At 38.5% G+C, this 23,659-nt stretch overlaps 1 protein-coding gene and 1 pseudogene across 6 annotated transcripts in view; one reads left to right on the top strand and one right to left on the bottom strand.

Moving 5' to 3' along the window:
* Positions 1-12,745, top strand: part of NRXN3 (neurexin 3) — a 1,577,176-nt gene extending 1,564,431 nt beyond the window's left edge. For 3 of the 6 annotated variants that reach the window (XM_024737820.1, XM_024737824.1, XM_024737823.1), the window contains one exon: positions 12,153-12,454. In XM_024737820.1, coding sequence (XP_024593588.1) covers positions 12,153-12,454 — 302 coding nt within the window. Of the gene's footprint in view, positions 1-11,528 lie in introns of all 6 variants that reach the window. The other 3 variants (XM_024737822.1, XM_024737819.1, XM_024737821.1) reach the window with 3 other exon arrangements.
* Positions 12,746-22,454: 9,709 nt separating this feature from the next.
* Positions 22,455-22,955, bottom strand: LOC112394914 (ferritin light chain pseudogene; annotated as a pseudogene).
* Positions 22,956-23,659: the final 704 nt, after the last annotated feature.

The following is a 23,659-nucleotide window of genomic DNA, read 5'->3' as shown; positions in this document are numbered from 1 at the left end:
ATTTCAGGTACAAGGTGAGCCACTTTGGTGATGTAAGATTTTAATGCATTTATGCAAGGTCTAAGCTAGTGTGGGGTTAAAAAAAAAAAGCAATTAATGATATTAATTAATTTATTCATTCATTAGTTCAATCAATAAATGTTTGAGTGATTATTAGTATTCTGGTTGGTAGGAAAAATGAAGATAGAAAGATGCTATTCTTGTCCTAAAGTTCTGAGTGTAGCTGAAACTGAGAAGAAAACAAATTAAGTGCACTGGGGTGTTGGAGCCAGTAACAATCTACAGGACGCAGTAGGTTCACAAGAAGGAATGGAGATTTGGGGACAGAATTACAGATACAAGTTAAGGGTTTCGTAAATACATAGGGAAGGAAGTCATTAATGTAAGGTGCTTCCATGTGTAAACATCCTATTCTACCAGGTTTGAAAATGCAATACTACCTTTTGTAATGTTTTATCCATCCTTATGAATATTCTTAAGTATGAAAAGTTACTCTCAATTGGGCAAGCAGATCACTGATACAGAAATACAGTTCTAAGTATTGGGCTTGATGGTGTTCTGTGCTCTTTTCCATCTTGGAGGTTTAGTTTTTCTCTTTCTCCCTATTTACTGTAATTAGGTTTGTAAAATGTTTGGGAACAGATAGTACAAGAACTTACTTGGGACATTTTTGTTCAGCATTAAAAAGAAAATGTTAAATTTTTTATTTAGAGACAAATACCATGTTTGAAGCAGTCTTCACTCTTTCTCTGAGCATCACCCATGTCTGAGGAAGAGGTTGTGAGAAGTCAGGGTAAACTCAGGACTCATTTTGTAACACAGGTGACAGCCATCCTCACATTACTAGGATTTGACATCCAGGCATAGTGTCTCTGTTTTCTTCTAAGCCAAACCATGATTCAGAACTGAGCCATTGATTCTCTCAGAAGAATCCCTCCCTTCATCCCACAGACGCATAACATATCAATCAATGAAAAGGATTTTGTGTATTTCATAGGAGGGACAGATGATGAAGAGATTTATCTCGTATACCTGATGCAAAGATCTTGAAAATTCTCATTAAGTATTTGTTCTCCAGACTCCTTTTTAGCCTTCCCTGATTACAATTTTTTGTCTTTCCCTGGTGTTGTACTCTGATTCCCAAGAAGGTTGCCTCTTCCTTCCTCTTTCCAGTACTTTCAATGACAAATTTAAAATATTTAATGTTATGCAAAAGAATTCATTTGGACCTTCCTCTTGAACCTCACCTGTGCACACTGAAGACAATGTCCTTATCAAGCCGGACTCACTCTCCCAGAGAGGCGGGTTTGCACCTTGAGTTCTTTGAGTATTCTTCCAGCTTCTCAGGCACAACCCCAGGCAGTTTAGAAACATATTTCTTTGAAACGAGTGCACTTTCCAAGATGCATTCTGAGTAATTCCATCTTATTGCATTTGATGTTCTTAAAAGTCTGATTTTGCATTTAGACAGGGTTATTTGGACATGGTGGGATAAAAATGGTCCCATCAAAATATGCTGTTTCAAGTCAAATTATTGTATTATTTGTTCTCAATGGCAAATATAACCCCAAAGCATTCTTAACACTCAGTAGAGGCATAGATACAGAACCATGCAGTTATTGGTAATAAAAACCTAGTGTAGATATGTAATGAAAGATGAAAATGATGTTGTGACCTGATTATGAGCTACTGGCAATATTATTTTCTATCTTATATTAGAAATCAAATCAGCTTTGTGTATATTAACTGATGGTTGACTTATAAAAATGTGTAGGCACTGATATAGTGTTGTGTTTGCTTCATTTGAAACTGTGGCTTCCATGGATTTAAAAAATACATATTTTATTTGCAAAGTGACAACCATAAATTTTGGTATGTTCAATTGTTTAGCCAGTGATTTCCAGAAAGCAAGTGGTGTCCTACTTGTATGAGTTTTAAAACAGGCAATTTTGAAATAGGTAAAGTACTCAGTAGAAACCTTAGGAGACTCAAATGGCTGATGTATCTTCCTCAAAACACCTCTTATTTTCCAGGAGTATGTATACACTAGACATATCTTATTCTTTATAAGTCTCACACTTAGACCACTTATGTTTCCTACTTTAAAAAAATGCCTATGAAACAAAAAATAGCCCATGTGAATGTTATTAAAACTAACTGTGTCCTACAGAAGTAATTTGATGCCTTGTGAGGCAATCTGTACATTTATAGGGTCTTCTCATACAATAAAATTCAATGTTAAAAGTATAATTATTCAAAAGAATTAACTAAATGGCAACAAGGGTTTTTCTTTTCCTATATTGTTGGGATTTTTTTCCTCCTCCTAAAACCTCCCAGCTGCCCTTTGTGAAGTTCCTAGAATAATGATTAACATCATAAAACCAGAGACTAAAAATCTTGGTACGGACTGACCCATGGGGACACATTACTATAATTATTTTAAAATAAAATAATAAAAGGGGCATCCCATAAGGGACAAAAGTCTGACTCATCCTCACAATTTATTCTGTTTGTCAAAGTCACCCCAAAAATTTCTTAGAAGTGGTTGGAATTGGCTCAGAACCAGGGGCTCTCAAGTGTCTTACCTTTGTGGTTTGCCTACCTGGGTTTCCCAGTCCTTGGTTGAACATTAATGTTCTCACGGGGATAAAATATTTAATGTCCTTCTTGTGATCTCTTCCAGTAGAGGCTGAGGCCATTTCTAAAACCTCCTTCCCCGTGTCCCTTCCACAGTATCTTCACACACACAAACACAGTTTGTCTCTTTTTTCCTTTTCTCAAGGTTTAATCGAGCATTTTGTTTCCCACATGGTCTCTAGAAGATTGGCAGTTTCCCCCAATGTGCTTCAAATAAGCCGCACTCATTTCCTGACTATCCTGTAGTTAGTTTACTAATGCTATGCCACTGTGCTCTTTAGAGTGGAGGAGTGGAGGGGGTTTTGCCTCTATTACCTAAAAAAAGCTGTCCATTCATCAGGTACATTTAATTAACCACAGTTGTCACCCATGTGCCCTGTCAATTTGGCCAAGCCCAAGAACATGTATATGGAGCAGTATTAATTATAACCCCTCTGTGTCTTACAAAATTTACCTTCTGAGGCTATGAATGAGTATGGGCTAAGTTTCCTAGAGCAGAACCCATGAACTCATGTGTATTTTTACCTCAGTTCCTGCCACTACAGGCTCTACTTCAAGCCCCAACACACGTGTACATATACATGCACATGCTTACAAGAATGTCATTGGCAAAAGGCCTTGGGATGACCTTTGCCCCTACTGGAAAGGCATGAAACTAAATCCAGTACCATTCTCCTACTCTCAAGTTGGTTTTGTCTTGCTGACCTCTTCCCAACCCTAACTTGCTGGTCTGTTTTCCTATTTTCCAAAAATGCAACTTACTTTAAGCATGTGTTAACTTGGTTAACATTCCTGCAGTTAAAGGATAATAGACAATTACCCATTTGTCAGTCTGAGCCTCTTTCTTCTCTCTCAAATGTCTACTTATGACGTACATCCAGACTGCACGCCCTTTTTATTTTTTTTTTTGAGAAGCAAAACCAAAAAAAAAAAAACATTTTTAAAGAAAATGCAAAATTTCTTTTTAAAGAAAATGCAACATTTGTTTTTAATGTTGGCTGCCAGCAAAAGGGGAATCAATAAGTCAGAAAATACAAAACAACAAAAAAAGTGTCCCCTGACTGCTCTGTCTGTGCCTCCTCAGCGTGTGCATCTGGTTGTTCATCTCTGAAAGTGTATGAAATACTCTTTTCTTTAAATTATTTTTCGTTCTTTGCTCCCTTCTTGTTTGGGAATTAAGTGCTTTTTGTATTATGTATATCTATCTGTATATATATCAGTGTGTTTCTTTTTAATTGCTAGATCTTTATCTTTAGATTTGGTTTTATCCAAAACTATGACAAAAAAAAGTTATGAATTGTTTTCTGCAACTTTTCCCCACTCCCTCTTTAAATGTGGAACAACTTCAGCTGCAGAATCCCCACATCCACATCTTTCTAATAAACCCAGTCTCACTAGAATCACATGCACCATGGGTGGCATGGGGAAGACAGGTGATGTCATTCAGAAAGTACCCTTTCTATATAAGGAAGTCCTGAATGACCCAGCCAGTGGGCTCCCTATACAGCTTTGTCTTTCGATTTGAAGATCTCCACCCCCTCCCCTAACTCTAGATGGGGCTGTGTGCCTGCCGATGAAGTTGTTCAACTTGAATGCATAAATCTAGTCTCCTTGTTTTTGCTTTTAACCTTTTGATCATTATTATAAGTATTACTATTATTATTTTATGTATTTTGGCTACTTTTAGTAGGGACAAAAGTTTAACTGTTTTTATTATTTAAAAATCTTTAATGAAACTGTAATGATTTTTGGAGTAATTGCATGTTGAAGCAGTTGCAGCTTAGGGTGTGTGAGATTGTCAGTGTTAGAGTTCTGTTCTTTATTTCTGTAGATGGGCATGTGTAGGCTCATTTGTTTTTGTATATTGCCCATCCCTTCCTTACAGCCAGAAGCTCTAATGCAGCTAGATCACTCCGTGCCGCCCTTACATGGACATGGCGACTCACTTACACATTTACTCCCATCATCTTCATCTCTTGTGTAGTACACTCATAGATATGACCCTACCCTTTCTGCATCTTTCCTTCCCATACCCCTCCTTTCTTTAGCATTGTTCAAACTTATGTGCTGTCATCCATCCCCTTCAATTAAAGAAAGTCTAAAACTTGTCAAAAAGGCAAAAAAAATTAAAATTAAATATATATTTGAGAACCTATAATAATGCAGAAATTCATTCAAAACGCTCGAGATTCATAGATTTTTTAAAGGCAAATTATAAAATTAAACAGGTTTTTAAAAATTTTTTTTAAATCATTGCAATCAGAATAATTTCAGATTCAAAACTGATGCCCTCCCAAGCCCCTCAAAGTAAGAAATTTGTTAAAGTGCAGATTTTTTTTTCTTTTCATGTTATGTGGTGTGGATGTATGTGTTGTTGCCTCCCTGTATCATCCTCTGTTGTAAATTATTATATTTGAAAAATTAGACATTTTGCTCAAAAGTTTTTAAAGAAATGACAACAAAAAAGCAAGTTACAAGAATGTGGCAATTCTATTTGTCCAAGAGCATTCTTACACAACTTTCTTTTGTAAATTTTTCTTTCATGCCAAAAAACATGCGGGCAATTTGTTGATGTAAGTTGACTATAAATTAATACAATATGCTTTTTTTAAGTTAAATTATTTTGTCTATATGGAAATGATTTCTTTGTTTTTCCTAAAACAGCCTCTATTTTTTATTTGCTTTTACTTTTCTTTTCTGTCCTTATGTTGTGAATGCCTTGTTGATGTTATTTGCTCTCTTTCCCTCTAGTTTACTTTGAACCTGAAGTTGATTTTTTTTTCTACTATGTGATTTTGAAGACAACATTAAATATTTTATTTCATTTGTGTCTATTTGCTTAATTTTCACTGTTATATTTTGTGCTGAATTGCTTCTAAGGATCAATGTGAATTCTACTCTTGGTAGAAGGGTGTGGGTAAATTGTTCTCACCATCCAAAGGAAGCCTGGCCTCTTTGCCTGAACCAACTTTTAAAGCCTTGAAAGCAATGGTAGGCTCTACAGTGGGATATGAAATTGGATACAACCTACAGGAGGCCTGTACTCCAGAAGAAAGTTAGTTGAGTTAACTGCAAATGTTATCAGTGGTAATACATCCTAATTTAACTCCTTAGAAAGCATTTGGGGAAATCAGTCCTTTATTTTATTTTCCTTCAGCAAAGGGGAAATAAGGTACTCTCAAGTGACTATGGTAGAGTTTGGTTATCCAGGATTAAACTATCACCATCATGGCAAGCTACAAAATCACTTCTAATGAGAATAGAGAAAGCACCCCAGAGCTTAGAGTATTGTCCTATGATAATGATGCCTTCCAAAGTATAAAACTAACTACTGGTGAAAGCACACCCGCACACAATAGGCACCCAAATCTCTCTCTCTCTCTTTTTCCTCTTCCATTTCTATTAATATTTGCCATTTCTCTCAAGGATTTAAACAGGTAAGCTTTAAAAGGATCCTAAGATTCTACCCACAAGAAACATGATGATTTTCCCATCTAAAGTTTTATTTAGGAAACATCTCAGGTAGGTATTGCCATTTCGTATGACTCTACGGTGAGAACACTCCTTGACCTTAAAGGTATTCGGTCAATGTTGCCTTATCACTTCAGGAAACAAAAGATCAGCAAGAAGTGCTGTATAATTTTTAAATAAAGAGATTACTTGCTTCACTTTAGTTTTAGGTATTAGTATTACTGTTAAAGAAATATCAAACTGAAGAGTGCATAAGGGATATGTTTCCAGCCCAGCAGCTTCAATGAATGTACTTTATCTGCCTCAGTTTATATGATTTTGTATTGTTTGACATGTTGGATGATATTTTAGGTTTAAAACTAAGAATCTCCTAAATGGACTATTTTATCTAATTGAATTGAAAGCTTTTATTTGTGTTGAGGATGCTACCCATAAGTCCATTTGATATAAGGCTTGTCATTTATTTTAAATGCAAGCTCTTGGGCTTATTATAAATCATTCTTCAAACTCTGCATTTAAAATAGCCTTAATAATCTAGATCCTATATTATTATACCTCAGCATACGACTACTACATAAAAAAAGGTCAGAAAAAAGTCATCAATGATTTCAGTGTTTATAGGCCCAAAATATTAGTAGAAATGATACTAGAAACTAGAATTTTGGAGTAGCAGTTTCTGTGCTAAATACTTAACATGCATTATCATTATTATTCACATTGGTGGCTTGAGATAGGCTGTGTTATTATGCCCATTGTACAGAGATTTTAATAAATTTGACCAACTCATGGCTAGTAAGCCACAGAACTGTTATGCTAACCTGCGTCTGAGTGACTTCAGAGGCAAAGTCTTTAACCAACAGGCAGATGAAAAACTCCACTAGACATTCCTTCTTTTACAATGTATAATGACATCAAGGGACTATAGCTCATCTTACCTGGGTGTATATTGAAAAAAATAGAATCTGTAGCCTTTCAGACTCAAACCCATTTCAGATAAACTGGGGGAAATGTCCTACCTGGAGATTTTCATCTCATTAAAATGCTCTTAAAAAGTTAAGCCCCTTTGAGATACTTGAGTTTTTCTGCTGTCTTCTCCCCAGGGACTGGCCGTGCCTGTCTGTGACTATTTTTTCTGAGGCTGGATGCAGAACAATTTCATGGTTCCAAGCTTCCAGATATTGATGTGTTGCAAGTACACACTTCTGTGGCACCAAATAACTAAATGAATATCATTCAATAACTAATTTTGTGGGGAAAAAGATGATTTCTCCCCATTGTTTGTTAGTTTCCCAGCAGAGAATGAGAAAAATGCAAATAAGAGATGAGGTAAAGAACCTAAATATAGATAAAAGAAATTCAAGGAATTGGAGCACGGTGTCCTCTCCCAGAGTCTCACTCTTCAGTGTCATTGTTTTTCGTATTTTTGTGACTTCCTCCACTCAGATGTCTCCAGAGAGGCAAAGGTTGGAGCCATATTGAAACTTTATGCTGCTTTTCTTGCTTTTTCAGATGACCCCCTACACCACCATCACCTACAGCATTCTCACAGTTCAGAAGAGTTCTATTAAATTTTTAATATACTGTCTTTTTCGATGGCAGAGAGCCCCTTTTGCTGAATATCAGCCCTAGACACATGAATTATATATCTATAAATACACTCATAAAACAAAAAAGCAGGGCAGCCTTCAGGGCTAAAATAGACCTTTTATATCCCTAGTGATCTCTCTGGTTTAAAGAAAAGCACAACCCTGTCAAAAAAGGGTATATATTCCTGATTTTAAATGCTAACTTTAAGGAATATGGATAGTTCTTATTCCAAACCAAAGAAAAATTCTGGGGATGGAATAGGAAATTAGAGTTGTGATGGATTACAGGTTTTGTATTACTCTGCCTGCAACCCCTTATGACCTTAAGCTTGTTGCTTCTATGAAGACTTTCATAAGCATAGACATCTGGTAGATCACTGATTTCACGGTCTTCGGGCAGTGAAAAAAAAATTATCAGCTGCTCCAACATTTCTGAGGAAACTCACTTTAGATTAGTACAAATAAACATGAAATCTTAAATAGCCTTCTGCAATCTAAGTCATTTCTAGTAAGGATCTAATGATGGGAGAAACACATCCTTCACCTCCTTATCTCAAATGATGTGTGCCCTTGGACCTCCTAGGACACTAGAATCATCTTAAATCTTAAATATGGAATTTGATATTAAAATGGACTATACACCCCAACTCACATACTTGTCCCAGGCATCTTCCACGTTTATAGTTACCCAAAAATTTCCCCCTACTTTCACTTTAATTCCCCTTTGTAATACCAACTCCTACATCCCAGTGGACTCCCTTTTAAATTAAAGACATTTTTCCAATTCCTTGAGATGCCAGGAGAGGGGAGCTGTGAAAGTTCCTATGATTTCATTGATTAAACACTACCAGGATTTGGGCTCAAGTGTCCCTGACAGGGGCATCATTTATCATTTTTATCACTGCTACTAGGATTAATAACAGAATGACAAAGAAATTGAAGATTAGCAGTTTTAACAGATTCTGTTATTTAAACTCTGCAACAGCATACCCATCATTTTAGTTTGGAAATAAGCTCTTACCATTTCACTTAAAGGCTCACCAACCTTTTAGAAGCTCTTTGTAAATTAGTGAGCTTCAAGACCCTCTTTTCATCCCCTTATCAAAAGGATGATTTTCACTTTTTTTTTTTTTTCTGCTCCAAGAGAGATACTCACATTAGGGTGTTGAATGAGAAGCGAATAGCAGAGGAAAGTGGAAGTGATTCACCTGCAGAATGAACAGTTTGTAGATTTTGTAGATTTTTGACAACAAAGACACAGCGGAAGCTTTAGCTGGGATTAAAAAGACAAGGGGGTAAAAAAAAAAAAGGCAAATGTAAGACTCCAGTTGGGTATCATAGATGGTACACTAAAATTGCAAATGAATGCCACTCTGTAATCATGAAGACATATTAATCTCACTTAAAGGGACACTAGCATCCTACCTAACAATTTGCCTTTATATTTAATTATTTGTTTCAGGACTTTGCCTCCCAACAAATCCGTCATTCCTTGTCCTTTATCCCAGTTTACTCTCCACTTAATAAACAATGGGTTGATTTTTATCCTTGCCCTAAAAAGCAAATGACTCTCGGTATTTGTTCCAGAAAAGGACACCCATTCTAGGTGAGATGGGTACAAAAACCCTGTCTTGTTCTCTAAAGGAAAGTAAAATCATCCCTGAGCGATCCCTAGGGAACCTTTAACAGACTGCATGAGGCTTCACTCCTCTCTCCTCACTGCTCTTTTCTTACTCAGACACTGCCTTCTTCCACATATCATCTTAAATATAACACTCAGGGCCTCCCTACCAGAAGAATAAAAAGAAAAGGTAACTCAGGGTTAGTTTTAGGACTGGCTTACCTTTAGGGACCTGTGTTCCAAATCCCATTTATAAAAATTAGCAAACGTATGTAAATTATGCATTAACTAAGTTGCAAGATATATGAATTACATATCTTCACAATGTAAAAAAAATAGGCATGCTTGTCCAGGAAAGCAAGTCTGAAGCTTTGTCAAATCTGCAAAAATCGGTTTGCTCAATAGTTTCAAACTCTGAGCACTAGAAGAGAAGCTTGGGGCTTAAAGCACAGACTAAAATATCATCTTGAGATTCTCAGAAAGATGCTTGTTTTATTTCCCCACATGTGCTAACATCATCAGGTAGGCCAGGGGTGACTGTACTGTGCTCTCTTGTCCCTTCCCCTTCCTTAAGATATGCATTACGTACATCGTTGCCACGCTCCCCAACTCAGTTTCTCTCTGCAGAGAATAAAAGCTTCTGATGTGGTGCAAGCAGTTCTTCTCTGGTGCTCTGAAGGTGTGCAGTAGCTTTCTTTTCAGGAGGCTTTTTCTTAGCACACCTGAAACCTGGACAGTTTACGTGCAGCAGGTCAGAAAGAAGACTTCAACCATAATATCGTATTATCATCTCAACTGTCTGACTAACTGGGTCAGGGACATATCATGCCATCCCTACTAGAGGATTTTTAAAAACAACAGTTGGAATAATTTTTAAAATAAATTTAATGAAGAGACATGAACTGTGACTTCTCGATTCTTTCTCTGTTTGAAAATAACACTGTAAAAAACACAGGAGAGACTGAAGACTGATTATCTTGCTTACATACATGAATAATAAGCTTGGCCCTACAATTAGGTGAGTAACACCCACCACAGAATATTTGTGGTGACCATAATTTGCAGGGCACTATGATTTAGTGAACTATTCTGAACTTCCTTTCCTGACCTAGTCCTCGTATGTTTATAAGTGCAATAACTAGGGTCTGTGGGTAAACCGATAAATATCTGCCATTCTAAGAAATAAAAGGAATCCAAATTGGAAAAAGGAATCACTGATTTTAAAAACTACTTTGCTATCTCTACATTTCTGAATCTAAAAGTAAGTTTCCAGTAAGTCATGGATATGTAGGCTGGGTATTCTTAAAATCTAGTGTCTGCTCAGTATATATTACATATAGCATAAAAGCAATATATAAATATAATACTAGACCAATGCAAAACAAGTTGTTGTTTTATAGTCAGGGGAATTTCTGGAAAAGCATAATCGAGATGGGCTTGTTAGATGAACATTTTCAACCTACTGTAAGTTTCCCTTACTTAGCATATAGTAAATGAAGACTGCACGTGATAAATGTGAAATAAAAGGTAGTAACTTAAAATACTAAAGATGAGCTCTTTTATACTCCTTAATCTTGATCTCAGTGACATGGAAAATATGTCATTCTCATCCTAATGGGAGCAAATAAATAGAAACCCAAGAAAAAAATAAGGAAATGCTATGGCTCACAGATTAATCACATGCATATGTGCATGTACGTACACACACACACACACACACACACACACATAATTTTCATGGTCAGTATTTGCAATAGTATAGGTGAAGGTCATTATCCCATAAGCAGATCCTGGAAAAAGCCTATTTGAGTTCTATCTAAATAATTACTTGAGAGTATCTTTAAAAATCTAAGCCCCCCGGAGCGGCTGGGCCCGTGAGCCATGACCGCTGAGCCTGCGCGTCCGGAGCCTGTGCTCCACAACGGGAGAGGTCACAACAGTGAGAGGGCCCGCATACCGCAAAAAAAAAAAAAAAAAATCTAAGCCCCCGATCTAAGGATTTCAGGTTTTGATGGCAAGAGGCATATAATGGGCTAGAAGTATAGCCCAATAATCAGCCTAGAAGTAGAGAGGATCCATATGTGGATCCAAGTCATTTTATTATAATTTCTGAGGTGTAACCTATGAACTATACATGCATTCATTGAGTGTGGCTGTGAATTGTTTTTCTACAAATATACTAATTCTGTTTTTCTTTTTCTTTTCAATCCCAGGAGGTGAATTAGTTATCCCTCTTCTTGTAGAAGACCCTTTAGCTACCCCTCCTATTGCTACTCGTGCACCTTCCATTACACTCCCCCCTACCTTTCGCCCCCTCCTCACCATTATTGAGACCACCAAAGATTCCCTGTCCATGACCTCTGAGGCGGGGTTACCTTGCTTGTCGGACCAAGGCAGCGATGGTTGTGATGATGATGGCTTGGTGATATCTGGGTATGGCTCAGGGGAAACCTTTGACTCTAACCTGCCCCCTACTGATGATGAAGATTTTTACACCACCTTCTCCTTGGTAACAGATAAGAGTCTTTCCACTTCAATCTTCGAAGGTGGCTACAAAGCACATGCGCCCAAGTGGGAATCCAAGGACTTTAGACCTAACAAAGTCTCCGAAACTAGTAGGACTACTACCACATCTTTGTCCCCTGAGCTGATCCGCTTCACAGCTTCCTCCTCGTCTGGGATGGTGCCCAAATTGCCAGCTGGCAAAATGAATAACCGTGATCTCAAACCCCAGCCTGATATAGTCTTGCTTCCGTTGCCCACTGCCTATGAGCTAGACAGCACCAAACTGAAGAGCCCACTAATTACTTCCCCCATGTTCCGTCATGTGCCCACAGCAAACCCCACGGAGCCGGGAGTCAGACGGGTTCCGGGGGCCTCAGAGGTGATCCGGGAGTCGAGCAGTACAACAGGGATGGTCGTCGGCATTGTGGCTGCTGCCGCCCTCTGCATCTTGATCCTCCTGTACGCCATGTACAAGTACAGGAACAGGGACGAGGGGTCCTATCAAGTGGACGAGACGCGGAACTACATCAGCAACTCGGCGCAGAGCAATGGCACGCTCCTCAAGGAGAAGCAGCAGAGCTCGAAGAGCGGCCACAAGAAACAGAAAAACAAGGACAAAGAGTATTATGTGTAAACACGACACCGCTAACGATACGCGAATTTAAAACACAGGATTATTTCTATATAAATATATAAATACTTGGAAAATGAGATTTCACAGATGTCAGAACTGTTCTAACTATGAGATGGGGTATACCATGACCATGGTGGGGAAAATCATTTTTAAAAGAACACACACAAAGATGTACCTACCTATAAGATTCAGCCATGGCTGCTTTGATTCAGTCGCTGCTCGGAGACAGTTCTTTCTGCCCTGCTGTGTCATAAAGCACACACTTTGCCCTCTGGAGCAAGCAGATGGCTCCCCCCACTTTCGTGGACTTGGAAGCTTCCTTCTCTTTAGGACCTTTCATCCAAGGTAGAAGACTTCATGGCTTACTTGTTCCATAACTCCAAGTGAGTCTGTAATAATGTTTGTGAAGCTTGACTGTAATAATGGTTTTGGTTTTTTTTTGGTTTAATTATGTAAAAAACGAAAACAAAAAAAAAGAAAAGAAAAAGTTAAAAACAGAAACAAAAAAAACCCCACCCTTATCTGGGTCTGGCCAGTGTGTGCGTAACTTTTCAAGATCTGAGGGGAAAAAATGGCTTTTGGGTATTTGTTTAATTTTTGAGACTAACTGGACATAAGTTAAGAAGAAGAAAAAAAAAATCTCAGAAAACAGAAGAGAGACTATTGCCATATGAACTCAAAAGCTACCATGGTGTCCACTCTACATATCAGGTTGTGGCGTTTCTAGAATCTGTTGTCTATTTCCTATGCGATGCTTTGCTGAACACATAGCAAAATCATGGGATGGATGATAATATTGATTTGAAAAGCTGGTTCCTCAGGATCGAATTCCAGAATTTGTCACCCAAACCCTGAACAGATGGGGTTAGGGCTGGTTTTATCAGAGCCATTGGCTTTACTTAACAATATTGTTCCTGTCCATGAGCCCAGCCAAATTGTGGTAAAGGAGAAAGCCCCATAAACTAAAACAGAGCCTTTCCTAGGGAAGGGGAACGGGGGCGGGCTGGATCTGTGACTGATCGAAATGCATGCAAATATAAAAGAAAAGACAATGCAAGAAGTCTGTTAAAGAATCAAAACAGACAATAGGTGAGTTCAACTTGTGATGGAACCACAAAAGGTCACACAAGCCAAACATGGCATGACAGAGTGCAGAATTCATAGTTCTTTCCCCGCCCCCAACATGATAATGTTTTTCCTAGTGATTTAATTTTGCAGCCTGACATTTATGGATAACTCTATCCTTCCATTTGCTCACGTCTCCCTTCACCCATCTTTTCTAAAAATAATAAATGAATAAAGCTGCTGTGACACACAAAAAGTGGAATTTAATAGTATAATATATATAAATAAATATATATACAGATATATTTATCATGGTATGTTTGATGGGATGACTGAAACAGGAAAACTGTTAAAATCTTGAAGTGGAATGAGAATGTTGTTTTAAAAGAAAATAACAAAACGACAAAAAAGTAAACCTTAAAATGTGAAGTGTGAGTTTAATTTTGTCACAGTTAACTGTGTCAAAGAGAATAAAAAATCTTCTCAGATTTTGTTTACATATTTTACTACATTTTTGCTGGTATAATTCCTTAGCCACCTGTGTACATACTGCTTTGAGAACTGTTCTTTCCTTTCTATTTGTTTATTTCAGTTTGTTTGGTTTATGTTCCAGTTGTCTTTCTTTATGAAAAGAGGAAATGATGTACAGAAAAACAATAAACTTGTTGTGTGGCCATACCTATCCCAAAAGCAAGAGACAAAGCAAGACAAATATTCACACAAAAATGAAATGTGTTCTCTGGAGGGTCAGATACATACAGTTCCTTTTGTACAGATGAAAATCAATCAGCTGTTTAGATTTAGAAATCTACTCTTGCTGGTTTTTGTAAGTTGCATGAATATTTGACTTTGAAAAAGTATCTTAAAGATGTGGGGCAAACGCAATCTAAACGATGGTAGCCTTTACTAATATGTATGGAAAGAGGTGTTCTTCATTACCTGATATTTCAATGTGTTAAGAGTTTTGGATTATTTTGTTGTCATTGAAAAAGACAGGCTTATAAAGAGATATCAAAGCACGATTTAGATGACCTAAATGGCCCAACCTATATGAAGTTGATTATATCTCGATGTCTGTAAAAGATTGCTGTTCTTGGAGTCTTGAGGTCTTGTGAACTGATTTCCTGCTTTCTTTCTTTACATTTTTTATTTGAGTAAAAATACATTTATTATATTCCTTTTAGTGTAAGTTTCTATTTGGACAATTTTATGGGAACATGTGCATTCTGTACGTGAGCTTCTATCATATTGCTGTTGTTTTATGAGCAGACTTAAGGAATTTATTTTATGATGTTGTGAAGTTACTGCTTTTTCTTTTTCCTTTTCTCTTTCATTTCACGTTTGCATTTTAGTTCAAGGATATGCTTAGCAATAAAATGTTCCTTCCAAAAGCTTGTATGATGATGTATTTTTATTTTCCAAACATTTGGTAAAAGACCTTGTACTGGGGCTAAATATGTCATGTCGAATTAAAAGCCAAGTAATCTAGGACCATGTTCATGTGAAATAAAATATTATAACCAGTTACTAATACTTATATAAGCTTATCAAAAGTGACATATTTGGGGGCTAAACAATTATTGTCTGTCAACTGAGGCATTATTATTTAGACTGCTATGATAAAGTAACCGGGAGAAAACACTTTTCTGAACAGGTAAGATGACAAAAGCATTGTATTCTGGAAAAAATATTGTTAGATACTATTTTTTTAAATGTTTGGCAACTTTTAAGTATTTGCTGTAAATTAACAAACTTACAGAACCATGTTCATGTTTGAAACACTGCAAAGCTTTAAATGCATTCTTTCCAAGCTTCTGCCATATTGAAATTTTTTAGAAAAGTACTAAATCCAAAGTCAAAATTTAAATGAGTGCTCAAATTTTAAAAGCTTCTTTCTAGATTTTCAGATTACAGAATTCTGCTAGCATTCATTATAGCTGGAACCTTTCTCATATCTCAGGTGTCCTTGATATGCTGGTTCCTTAAGCACATGCTTACTTTGCCAACTGGATAATCCATCATGATACTCTACATTTTTCACCATGATCTAGAAATGTGGGTTAACTGAACACCTGTACTCTAGCCATATATTGGTTACCAATTTTTAAAGAGTTAGAACTAAAAGCAAATATAATTAACCCTGTTCCTTCAGATTTCACTGGTGGAATGGTTATGCTATTAGCTCTCATGGAAATGGAAAAAAAATAAGCCTCAATGATGTCAAACTATGGAAAGTTCCCTTTTTGATTCCTGCCTCAGATAATTTACATGAAGCAATCATTTATCAATGCCCATGATATGCCAGATGCTATGTTAAGTGTTTTGGTTTATGTAGTCGGTTTAATCCCTGAGTGGTAGATAGCATTTTCCCCATCTTAAAGATGAGGAAACAAAGACATGACGAGCTTAAGGACAACTTGGCTAGTACATTTCTAATCATGTTGAAAGTCAGGGGGGCTTCCCTGGTGGCGCAGTGGTTGAGAGTCCGCCTGCCGATGCAGGGGACACGGGTTCGTGCCCCGGACCGGGAAGATCCCACATGCCGTGGAGCGGCTAGGCCCGTGAGCCATGGCCGCTGAGCCTGCGCGTCCAGAGCCTGTGCTCTGCAACGGGAGAGGCCACAACAGTGAAAGGCCCGCGTACCGGAAAAAAAAAAAAAGTCAGGCCTTGCTGACCTGGAGGTAAGTGGGATGTCGTGAAAAGGGTACAGGCACTGAGGCCAGACACAGCTGAGTTGGAACCCCAGCTGGACTATTCACTGTGTATGGGCAATTTCACTATGTCTCTGAGATTTGACTTCCTCATCTGAAAAATGTGACACCTCAGTGACCTTGCCTCACAATATTGTTTGGGTAAAAAAAATTGAAATAATGTGTTTTGTGATTGTTACAGAGTAGGGGCTCAACAAGGTTAGTCTCCATCACTTGAGTTCTGTACTAGTCATTTACAATAGCTGCCTTCTAGAATTACAAATTCTACAATAAATTCTATAATTAAAAAGATTTATTTAGTAATTGTTCAAGTAATGTTGCCAAGTCATGACTTGGGTTTACTAGCTAATTGATAGTAAATCACTATATCAATTGATAATTGATAAAACTAGTATTTTCTAATCATATACTTTGATTGAGAGCATGACTGCAACTAGTAAACATGTGTTATTGACAACTGGTAGCATGAATCTGCCTGACAGCATATTTTAAGCAAGTGACCAAAAGTTAGGGTAAGTAAAGAAGGTACAAATTTCAGAAAATATTCAACTTCCAGAGAAATTCTGAGACGATGGTTAATGTGGTAGATTCATCAGGATCTAAGTGGCATGTGCTCAGATACTTTGGTTAACGTCCATGAGCAGAAATAATTTATTATCTCCATGAGGGAGTATTGAGACGGTACCGTCCCTTTCCAGTGTGTTTAACTTTGGCCACAGGCTTTGGAATCAGAAAAGCTTAGTTCAGATCTTGGCTCTGAATCCTGGGTCTGTCCTTTACCAGCTGTGAAACCTTGAGTAAAGTGTGCAGTGACTCTAACTTCATCCATGAAACTGGAATGATATGGCCTCCTCTTAGTGCTATTCTATAATTAAATGAGCGAATGTGTATACGAGTGCCTGGTTATAAGCACAGTGGCTGGCCAATAGCCCTCAAACAGTGATGCCTAAATTGTCTTACTAATTATCTGTTATTATCCTAGAAGAAAAGTAATACAAAATTCTTTCTTAACGTCTACAGAAGATACATATAGGAGAGCCCCAGAACAATCATATGACTTCTGCAACCTAACATCATAATTGTTTTTATTCCTATTACAGTTGAAATCACACCGATTTATTGATTCTTTGAGTTCTCCTTGAGTTTTCCACCAGAAATGTGCCTACCCCTGTAAAGCTCTTTACCTCAATCAACTCCTTCGGTATAGAGGCCATAGAAAGTTTCAAATGATAAACTATTACTTACCTCAAAGGACAGTCTTCCATGCTTCCCAAATCATAGTTATTATTGCCTTAGACACACCTTCAAAATTCTATATTAGCTTTCCCTCCAAAGACTTTCTAAGTATCACTATTTAACGTGTAATCCGAGAACCACTTTAAGCATTTACTCGTTTGATAATTCAACCATTTACTGAACACTCATGAGCCTGCCAGTCTACTATTGGCTATTGTCACTTTGTTTCAATGAAAGCAGAAAATGGAAATGGGAATTTTAAGCCTTTTTACCTCTTGTATAGATCCATATAGGCCCAGGTTCTCTTCCCCCATATTCAAGTTGAAGTTTGATTTTTCTCCAAAAATATCCCAAGCTGTATTTGTCCCAGTTGAATTGAAATCCTGATACTGTTTGAGATTAGTTTGATGATTAATGTATTTATTAGGCATTATTAAATGATTACTGTGTCTTAAATGGAGAGGGTTAATGAGTTTATAATCTACTATTATAATCTACTAAGGGTTGCACAATCAAGCTGTCAAAGTTCAAGTGCAAACTAAGCTCTTTGGGGGTTCAGAAGAAATAAGTTATGGTAAGGTTTCACAGAGGAGGTGACATATTAGGTAAACCTTGAAAATTTTATAGGCACAGATCAGAGCTGCATGCCATTCCAAGCAAAGTACTGAAGTGGGAGGCAGTAGGTGAAAACCATAATTTGGATGGATCACAGATTGTATAAAGTACACTAGTGGAAGATATGGCTCAGAAGGTTTTCGAAATTTGTCAGTGAAAGGGAAGAGGGAGACGAGAGAATGTCTTGAGAAGTTCTCAAGGTCAAGGGTTAATTTGTCATTGAGCGATGAGGACACAGGAAGAGAAAGGCAACAACTGATATACTCTCAGAGAGGGTGAAAGATTATTGGAGTGATCAAGTTTCCAGATAGAGGTGTTACTCTGAACAGAGAGGGGGTAAGCTGTTCTTCCGATAGAGCAATGAAGGAGAAAATGGAATCGGAAACTGACATATTGCAGTGGAGGTGACAGAATATGGGACAGCTATAGTCAGAGAACCTCAATATTCTAGGTAAATCAAAGGCAAAGTTACGTACCTAATAGTGAGGCTGTGAGCACACGGCAGGAGTCTGTTGACAACCTGTTAAGTAGGCAGCTAATGAAAGTGTTTGTTAGAAGTTGGCTGTCTTTATCCGCCATTAATAGCCATACTTTAACGCAGATGTAGAGAATGGACTTGAGGACATGGGGAGGGGGAAGGGGAAGCTGGAACTAAGTGAGAGAGTGGCATGGACACATATACACTACCAAATGTAAAACCGATATCTAGTGGGAAGCAGCCGCACAGCACAGGGAGATCAGCTCGGTGCTTTGTGACCACCTAGAGGGGTGGGATAGGGAGGGTGGGAGGGAGACGCAAGAGGGAGGAGATATGGGGATATATGTATATGTATGGCTGATTCACTTTGTTATACAGCAGAAACTAACACACCGTTGTAGAGCAATTATATTCCAATAAAGATGTTTAAAAAAATAGCAATACTTTATATTTTTGCAACATTTCTTTTATATTTCATGACTTGAAATCAATCTCGTGGTTCCAAATTTAGAGCTCTTTCAGTTATGTAATGGTGGCTCTAGAGAAACAAGTCATTTTATACTTTTTCTTCAGAGCATTTGGAGCTAAGGAAGAGCATGATAAGATGTTGTGTTAGTCTACTCAGGGTGCCATAACAAAATGCCATAGGTTGGCTTAAACAACAGAAGTTTTTTTCCCACAGTTCTGGAGGCTGGAAGTCCCAGATCAAGATCCGGCAGGACTCCTTTTTTGGTGAGGACCTTCTTCCTGGTTTACAGATGACCACCTTCTCACCCTGTACTCATATGACCTTTCTTCTGTGAATGTGCAAGAAAGAAAGGCTCTCTTCCTCTTCGTGTAAGGCCACAGTCTTATCAGATCATGTCCCCACCCTTAGGACCTCATTTAACTTTACCTCCTAAAGATCCTATCTCCAAATACAGTCACACTGGGGGGTTAGGACTTCGGCATATTAATTTGGGGGGTGGCAGACACAGTTCAGTCCACCATAGATGTACCTGGTGTTGGGAATTGGTAAGGTGAAAATTTTCAAGGCTCAAAGGAGTCAAGGAATCCAGAAGAAACTCTAGCCTTGTTGATGTGAGTACATGTCCTAGGTAGAAGAGCAAATAAATCCAAGAGAGACTAAACAGAGCAGAATAGGATCGTAGGAATAGGGACCAGGATTTGAAAGCAGTGTTAGGGTTGTATGAGAGGCCCTGGAAGACAGGAACAGCTAAAGGGAAGCCAGAGGCAAATTTGGAAATATATAATGAATAGTGTGAGCTTCAAGAGACTATGTTTAGGTACATGGGTTCTGGAGTCAGAATGCGATGGCATGTATTCTGGTGCTGTAACTTTGGATAAATTACTTAGCCTACATAAGGCTCAGGTTTCATTCCTATAAAAGGAAATGATAATATTACCTATTGTGTAGGTTTGTCAGGAAAGGTTAAATAAAATAATGCACGGGAAAATGCTTAGCCTATACCTGGCACATAATAAACCTTAATAGAAGTTGATCATTGTTACAATTTGGCCTCGTTATCTGACTCAGGCAGGATCAAAGTTAGCTGCTACTTGCATGGCTAGCCAGCACCGGAAACTGCATAAATATATGGGTTAGGTAATCACTCTATTCTCCTACTTCTTCCCTTTGCCGAGAAAATATAAAGTGCAGTTGCTTGCTCGTTGGCAAAGTTTCCCCTTTGCTACCACTAAAGTTCTCTGCGTCCAGGGTCCAGCTCGGATTATGCCCAGGGAAGGCTCACATCCTGAGATTTTCACTCCTCGCCTGGGTTTCTAGTCCTTGGATTTCCTGTGACAGTTGGTCAATTAAACACCAGGAAGCCAAGAGGTCTTCAGAGAACTTTTCGCCCCTTTAGTGATACGCATTATTTTTTTTTAATATTTTATTTTATCGTGACGCTTAACGTGAGATTTACCCTCTAATCGACAAGTATAAAATTTCATTTAAGAAGAATAAGTTCTAGAGATATGCTGTACAACATTGAACCTACAGTCAACAATACTGTGTTGTACACTTAAAAGTTCATGATCTTTCTTAAACTCTAAATTTGTTCAGTTAATCACCTTGAACTGAATTTGAATCTTTCTATATATGCACATAAAGCATAAGATCACAAATTCAAGAAAAACTAAAATTTTTCTAAATAAATTTGAACTTTTCCCCTCACTTTAATCCAGTAGAACAATTTATGAATTGTATTCTAATGGGTCAATGAACACTGATAAACGTTGTAATTAACTGCACCTGGTCCATCAGCAAAATGATAACCTAGTCACACAGACCTTCATCTCCAAAGCAGAAAGGACCACGGTCCCCTCTTCCATGCCAGGGATCTCTCTGTATTTTGGGTTTGTTTTTAATTTGGCTTTTTACTGTGAACATTGTCAAATATTTTCAAAAGTAAAGAGACTGGTATAACAAAACCCCCATTTATTCATTATCTAATTTCAAGAATTATTAGTATTTCGCTATTCTTGTTTTATCTATGCCCACCTCTCCATGAAAGAATGTCATTTAATACCACACAATGTTAAGAAACACAAAAGAAGCATTAAAAGAGTAGTTTTTGTTGGATCTCTTGACCTGAGTCTTATTCTTGTTCAATGTGTTTCAGAGTAACTAAACCTAACACTCTTTCCAATGGGCAATTAATGGCATGACTCCAGTTCTTTATTCAATGACAACATGAAAGACGAGATTAACTGCTAAGTAGACTCTTCACCATTTAATGAGATTGCCTGAAAACTGAAAGGATTTTTCAGCTTGTACGTATTTCAATTCAACTGTGTTCGATCACTTTTTGAAATGAATAGAGAAGTCTATAGATTATATACAGCTGCTTAATCTTTTTTAAAATGTGACATCTTGGACTAGAATCCATGTTCTCCTTCAAGGGAACGGGTAAGGGAGACTACTAATTATTTGCACCTGTGGAAGCGAAGAAATTCTCAGTTTTACCTCTAGAAATGTGACCACAAATCTGCTAGCATTTTTCCCTAGGATTATATTCATGTATTTGCAATAACTGTAACTACACTGAATTTGCCTGAGTCTACATAGAAGAGATAGTTCATTAAGCACATTCTCAAGTTATAATGTTATCACTGCTCCACTGTCGGTTGTAAATCATGATTTTCTCTTCTTTGCTCTCACTCACTGCAAGTTTTGGCCTAGAATTTTCATCATAAACGTATTATGAGAGAGAGAGAGAGAGAAAGTTATTTATAGATTATTTGATAGTCTTCTTTTCCATCGAAAAGTCAAAATAAGTGTTAGGAAAAATGGATAGAACCACCACAAACTCTTGCTTCTTGGTTTCATGGGGAGAATGAAACCAAGAATGAAGAGTAGAAGAGTAGGTTTCAACAAGTAAACCACTTTCCTGTTTCTACTCTGTGCTCAGCCATTTGCCCATTTAGTTATTTATTTTATTAAAAAAAATTTTTTTTTGCCGCAGTTGGGAGAACCTAGCAGACCACACATAAATATTCTTCTTAAAACAAACAAACAATAAAGGTTGTCTAGGTTTGCAAGGAAGGGCAATTAGGCAGGGTGAGAAGTGGAGTGCAAGGTAGTTTAAATTAAGGGTATCATTAAAACTGAAAAACTAAAATTTCTTTAGTATTATGGTGTAGTTTTCGATGTTAATACATCACCCGGGAAAATGTGCTTATGTGCACGTATGGGCATGAATAACCAGATCCGGGTTTTTTTTGTTTGTTTGGGATTTTTTTTTTTGCAAAATGCTTTACTGCTTCCATTTGGCCCAAGGCTTGGGAGAGGGCTCCAGGGTGGTTACAAAGCTGCCTAGTGGCCGCAGAGAGAGGCTTCAGGCAGATGCCCTGATACCATCGGGGCTCCTCAAAGGCCGCTGGGCTTCGGCTCCTAGTCATGCTTGAAGTTGAGCCTTTGGAAGAGATACTCGCCCCGCCCAGCCTGGAGACCAGCCAGCCTGCGGAGGTTAGCCAGGTGGTCAACGTCTTCTTGATGAGTTTCAGCTGCTCCTCCAGGAAGCGGCTCTCCAGGAAGTCACAGAGGTGGGGTCTGCCTGCGCAGAACCCAGGACATGCCGGTCCACGAGGGCCTGATTCAGGTTCTTCTCCATGAGAATGGTGGCTTCCCTCGTGTCCTGGGTTTTACCCACTCATCTTGGGGCGCCTTCTGCTCGTCCTGGAAGAGGGCGTGGCTGCCTCGCTGGTTTTGCATTTTCAAGAGACGCTAGGCACCCTCACGCTTCTCTTCGGCCAATTCACAGAAAACGTGGTCCACGCCTTCCAAAGCCACATCGTCGCGGTGGAAATAGAAGCCCAGAGAGAGGTAGGTGGAGGAGGCCCGCAGATGCATGTTGACCTTGGGGGAATAATTCCGACGAATCTAGGAGCTCATGGTTTATTGGTAATACGGAGCTAGGCTCAAAAGATGGTGTTGGCTAGTCTGGGTGACCAAGGATAGCTGAGTGGCAGATTCCTAAGGAAAAAAGGTTGGAGGGTGGTCAGAGGATGGAGCAAGGGGCGTCGCGGGGTCTGTTTCATCCAAACGCTGTTGAAGCAAGAGACAGATCTGCAGGACTGCTGAGCACCCTGCCCAGACCTGTTTTGATGTGCAATTTGAAGTGGGAAAACTAGGATAGCTGTTCCTTATAAACCAAACAGGGAGGGAGATGTGGGCAAGAGGAGAAGAGCTGCTCCTAAATTCCTGTGGTTTGTAATTGTTTAGAAGATTGGTCCAGAATTAGAGCATCTAAACAATTAAGTCTCTCCCTCCTCTTTCCTTCTCCCCCTCTCCCACCCAACCTCTCCATTCCAGAAATAGTGTCAGATGTTGACGAATAAGCTCTGAGTTTACACACACACACATAGCCTGCACCCTTTCGTAAAAAAGGAAAAAAATAGGGCTTCCCTGGTGGCACAGTGGTTGAGAGTCCGCCTGCCGATGCGGGGGACACGGGTTCATGCCCCGGTCCGGGAGGATCCCACATGCTGCGGAGCGGCTGGGCCCGTGAACCATGGCCGCTGAGCCTGCGCGTCTGGAGCCTGTGCTCCGCAACGGGAGAGGCCACAGCAGTGAGAGGCCCGCGTACCGCTAAAAAA

The sequence above is a fragment of the Neophocaena asiaeorientalis genome, unplaced genomic scaffold (genome assembly GCF_003031525.2).
Source record: "Neophocaena asiaeorientalis asiaeorientalis breed wild unplaced genomic scaffold, Neophocaena_asiaeorientalis_V1.1 scaffold49, whole genome shotgun sequence".
Taxonomy (NCBI): domain Eukaryota; kingdom Metazoa; phylum Chordata; class Mammalia; order Artiodactyla; family Phocoenidae; genus Neophocaena; species Neophocaena asiaeorientalis.
The sequence above is the reverse complement of the archived record's forward strand: the minus strand, read 5'-3'. Positions and strand labels throughout refer to the sequence as shown.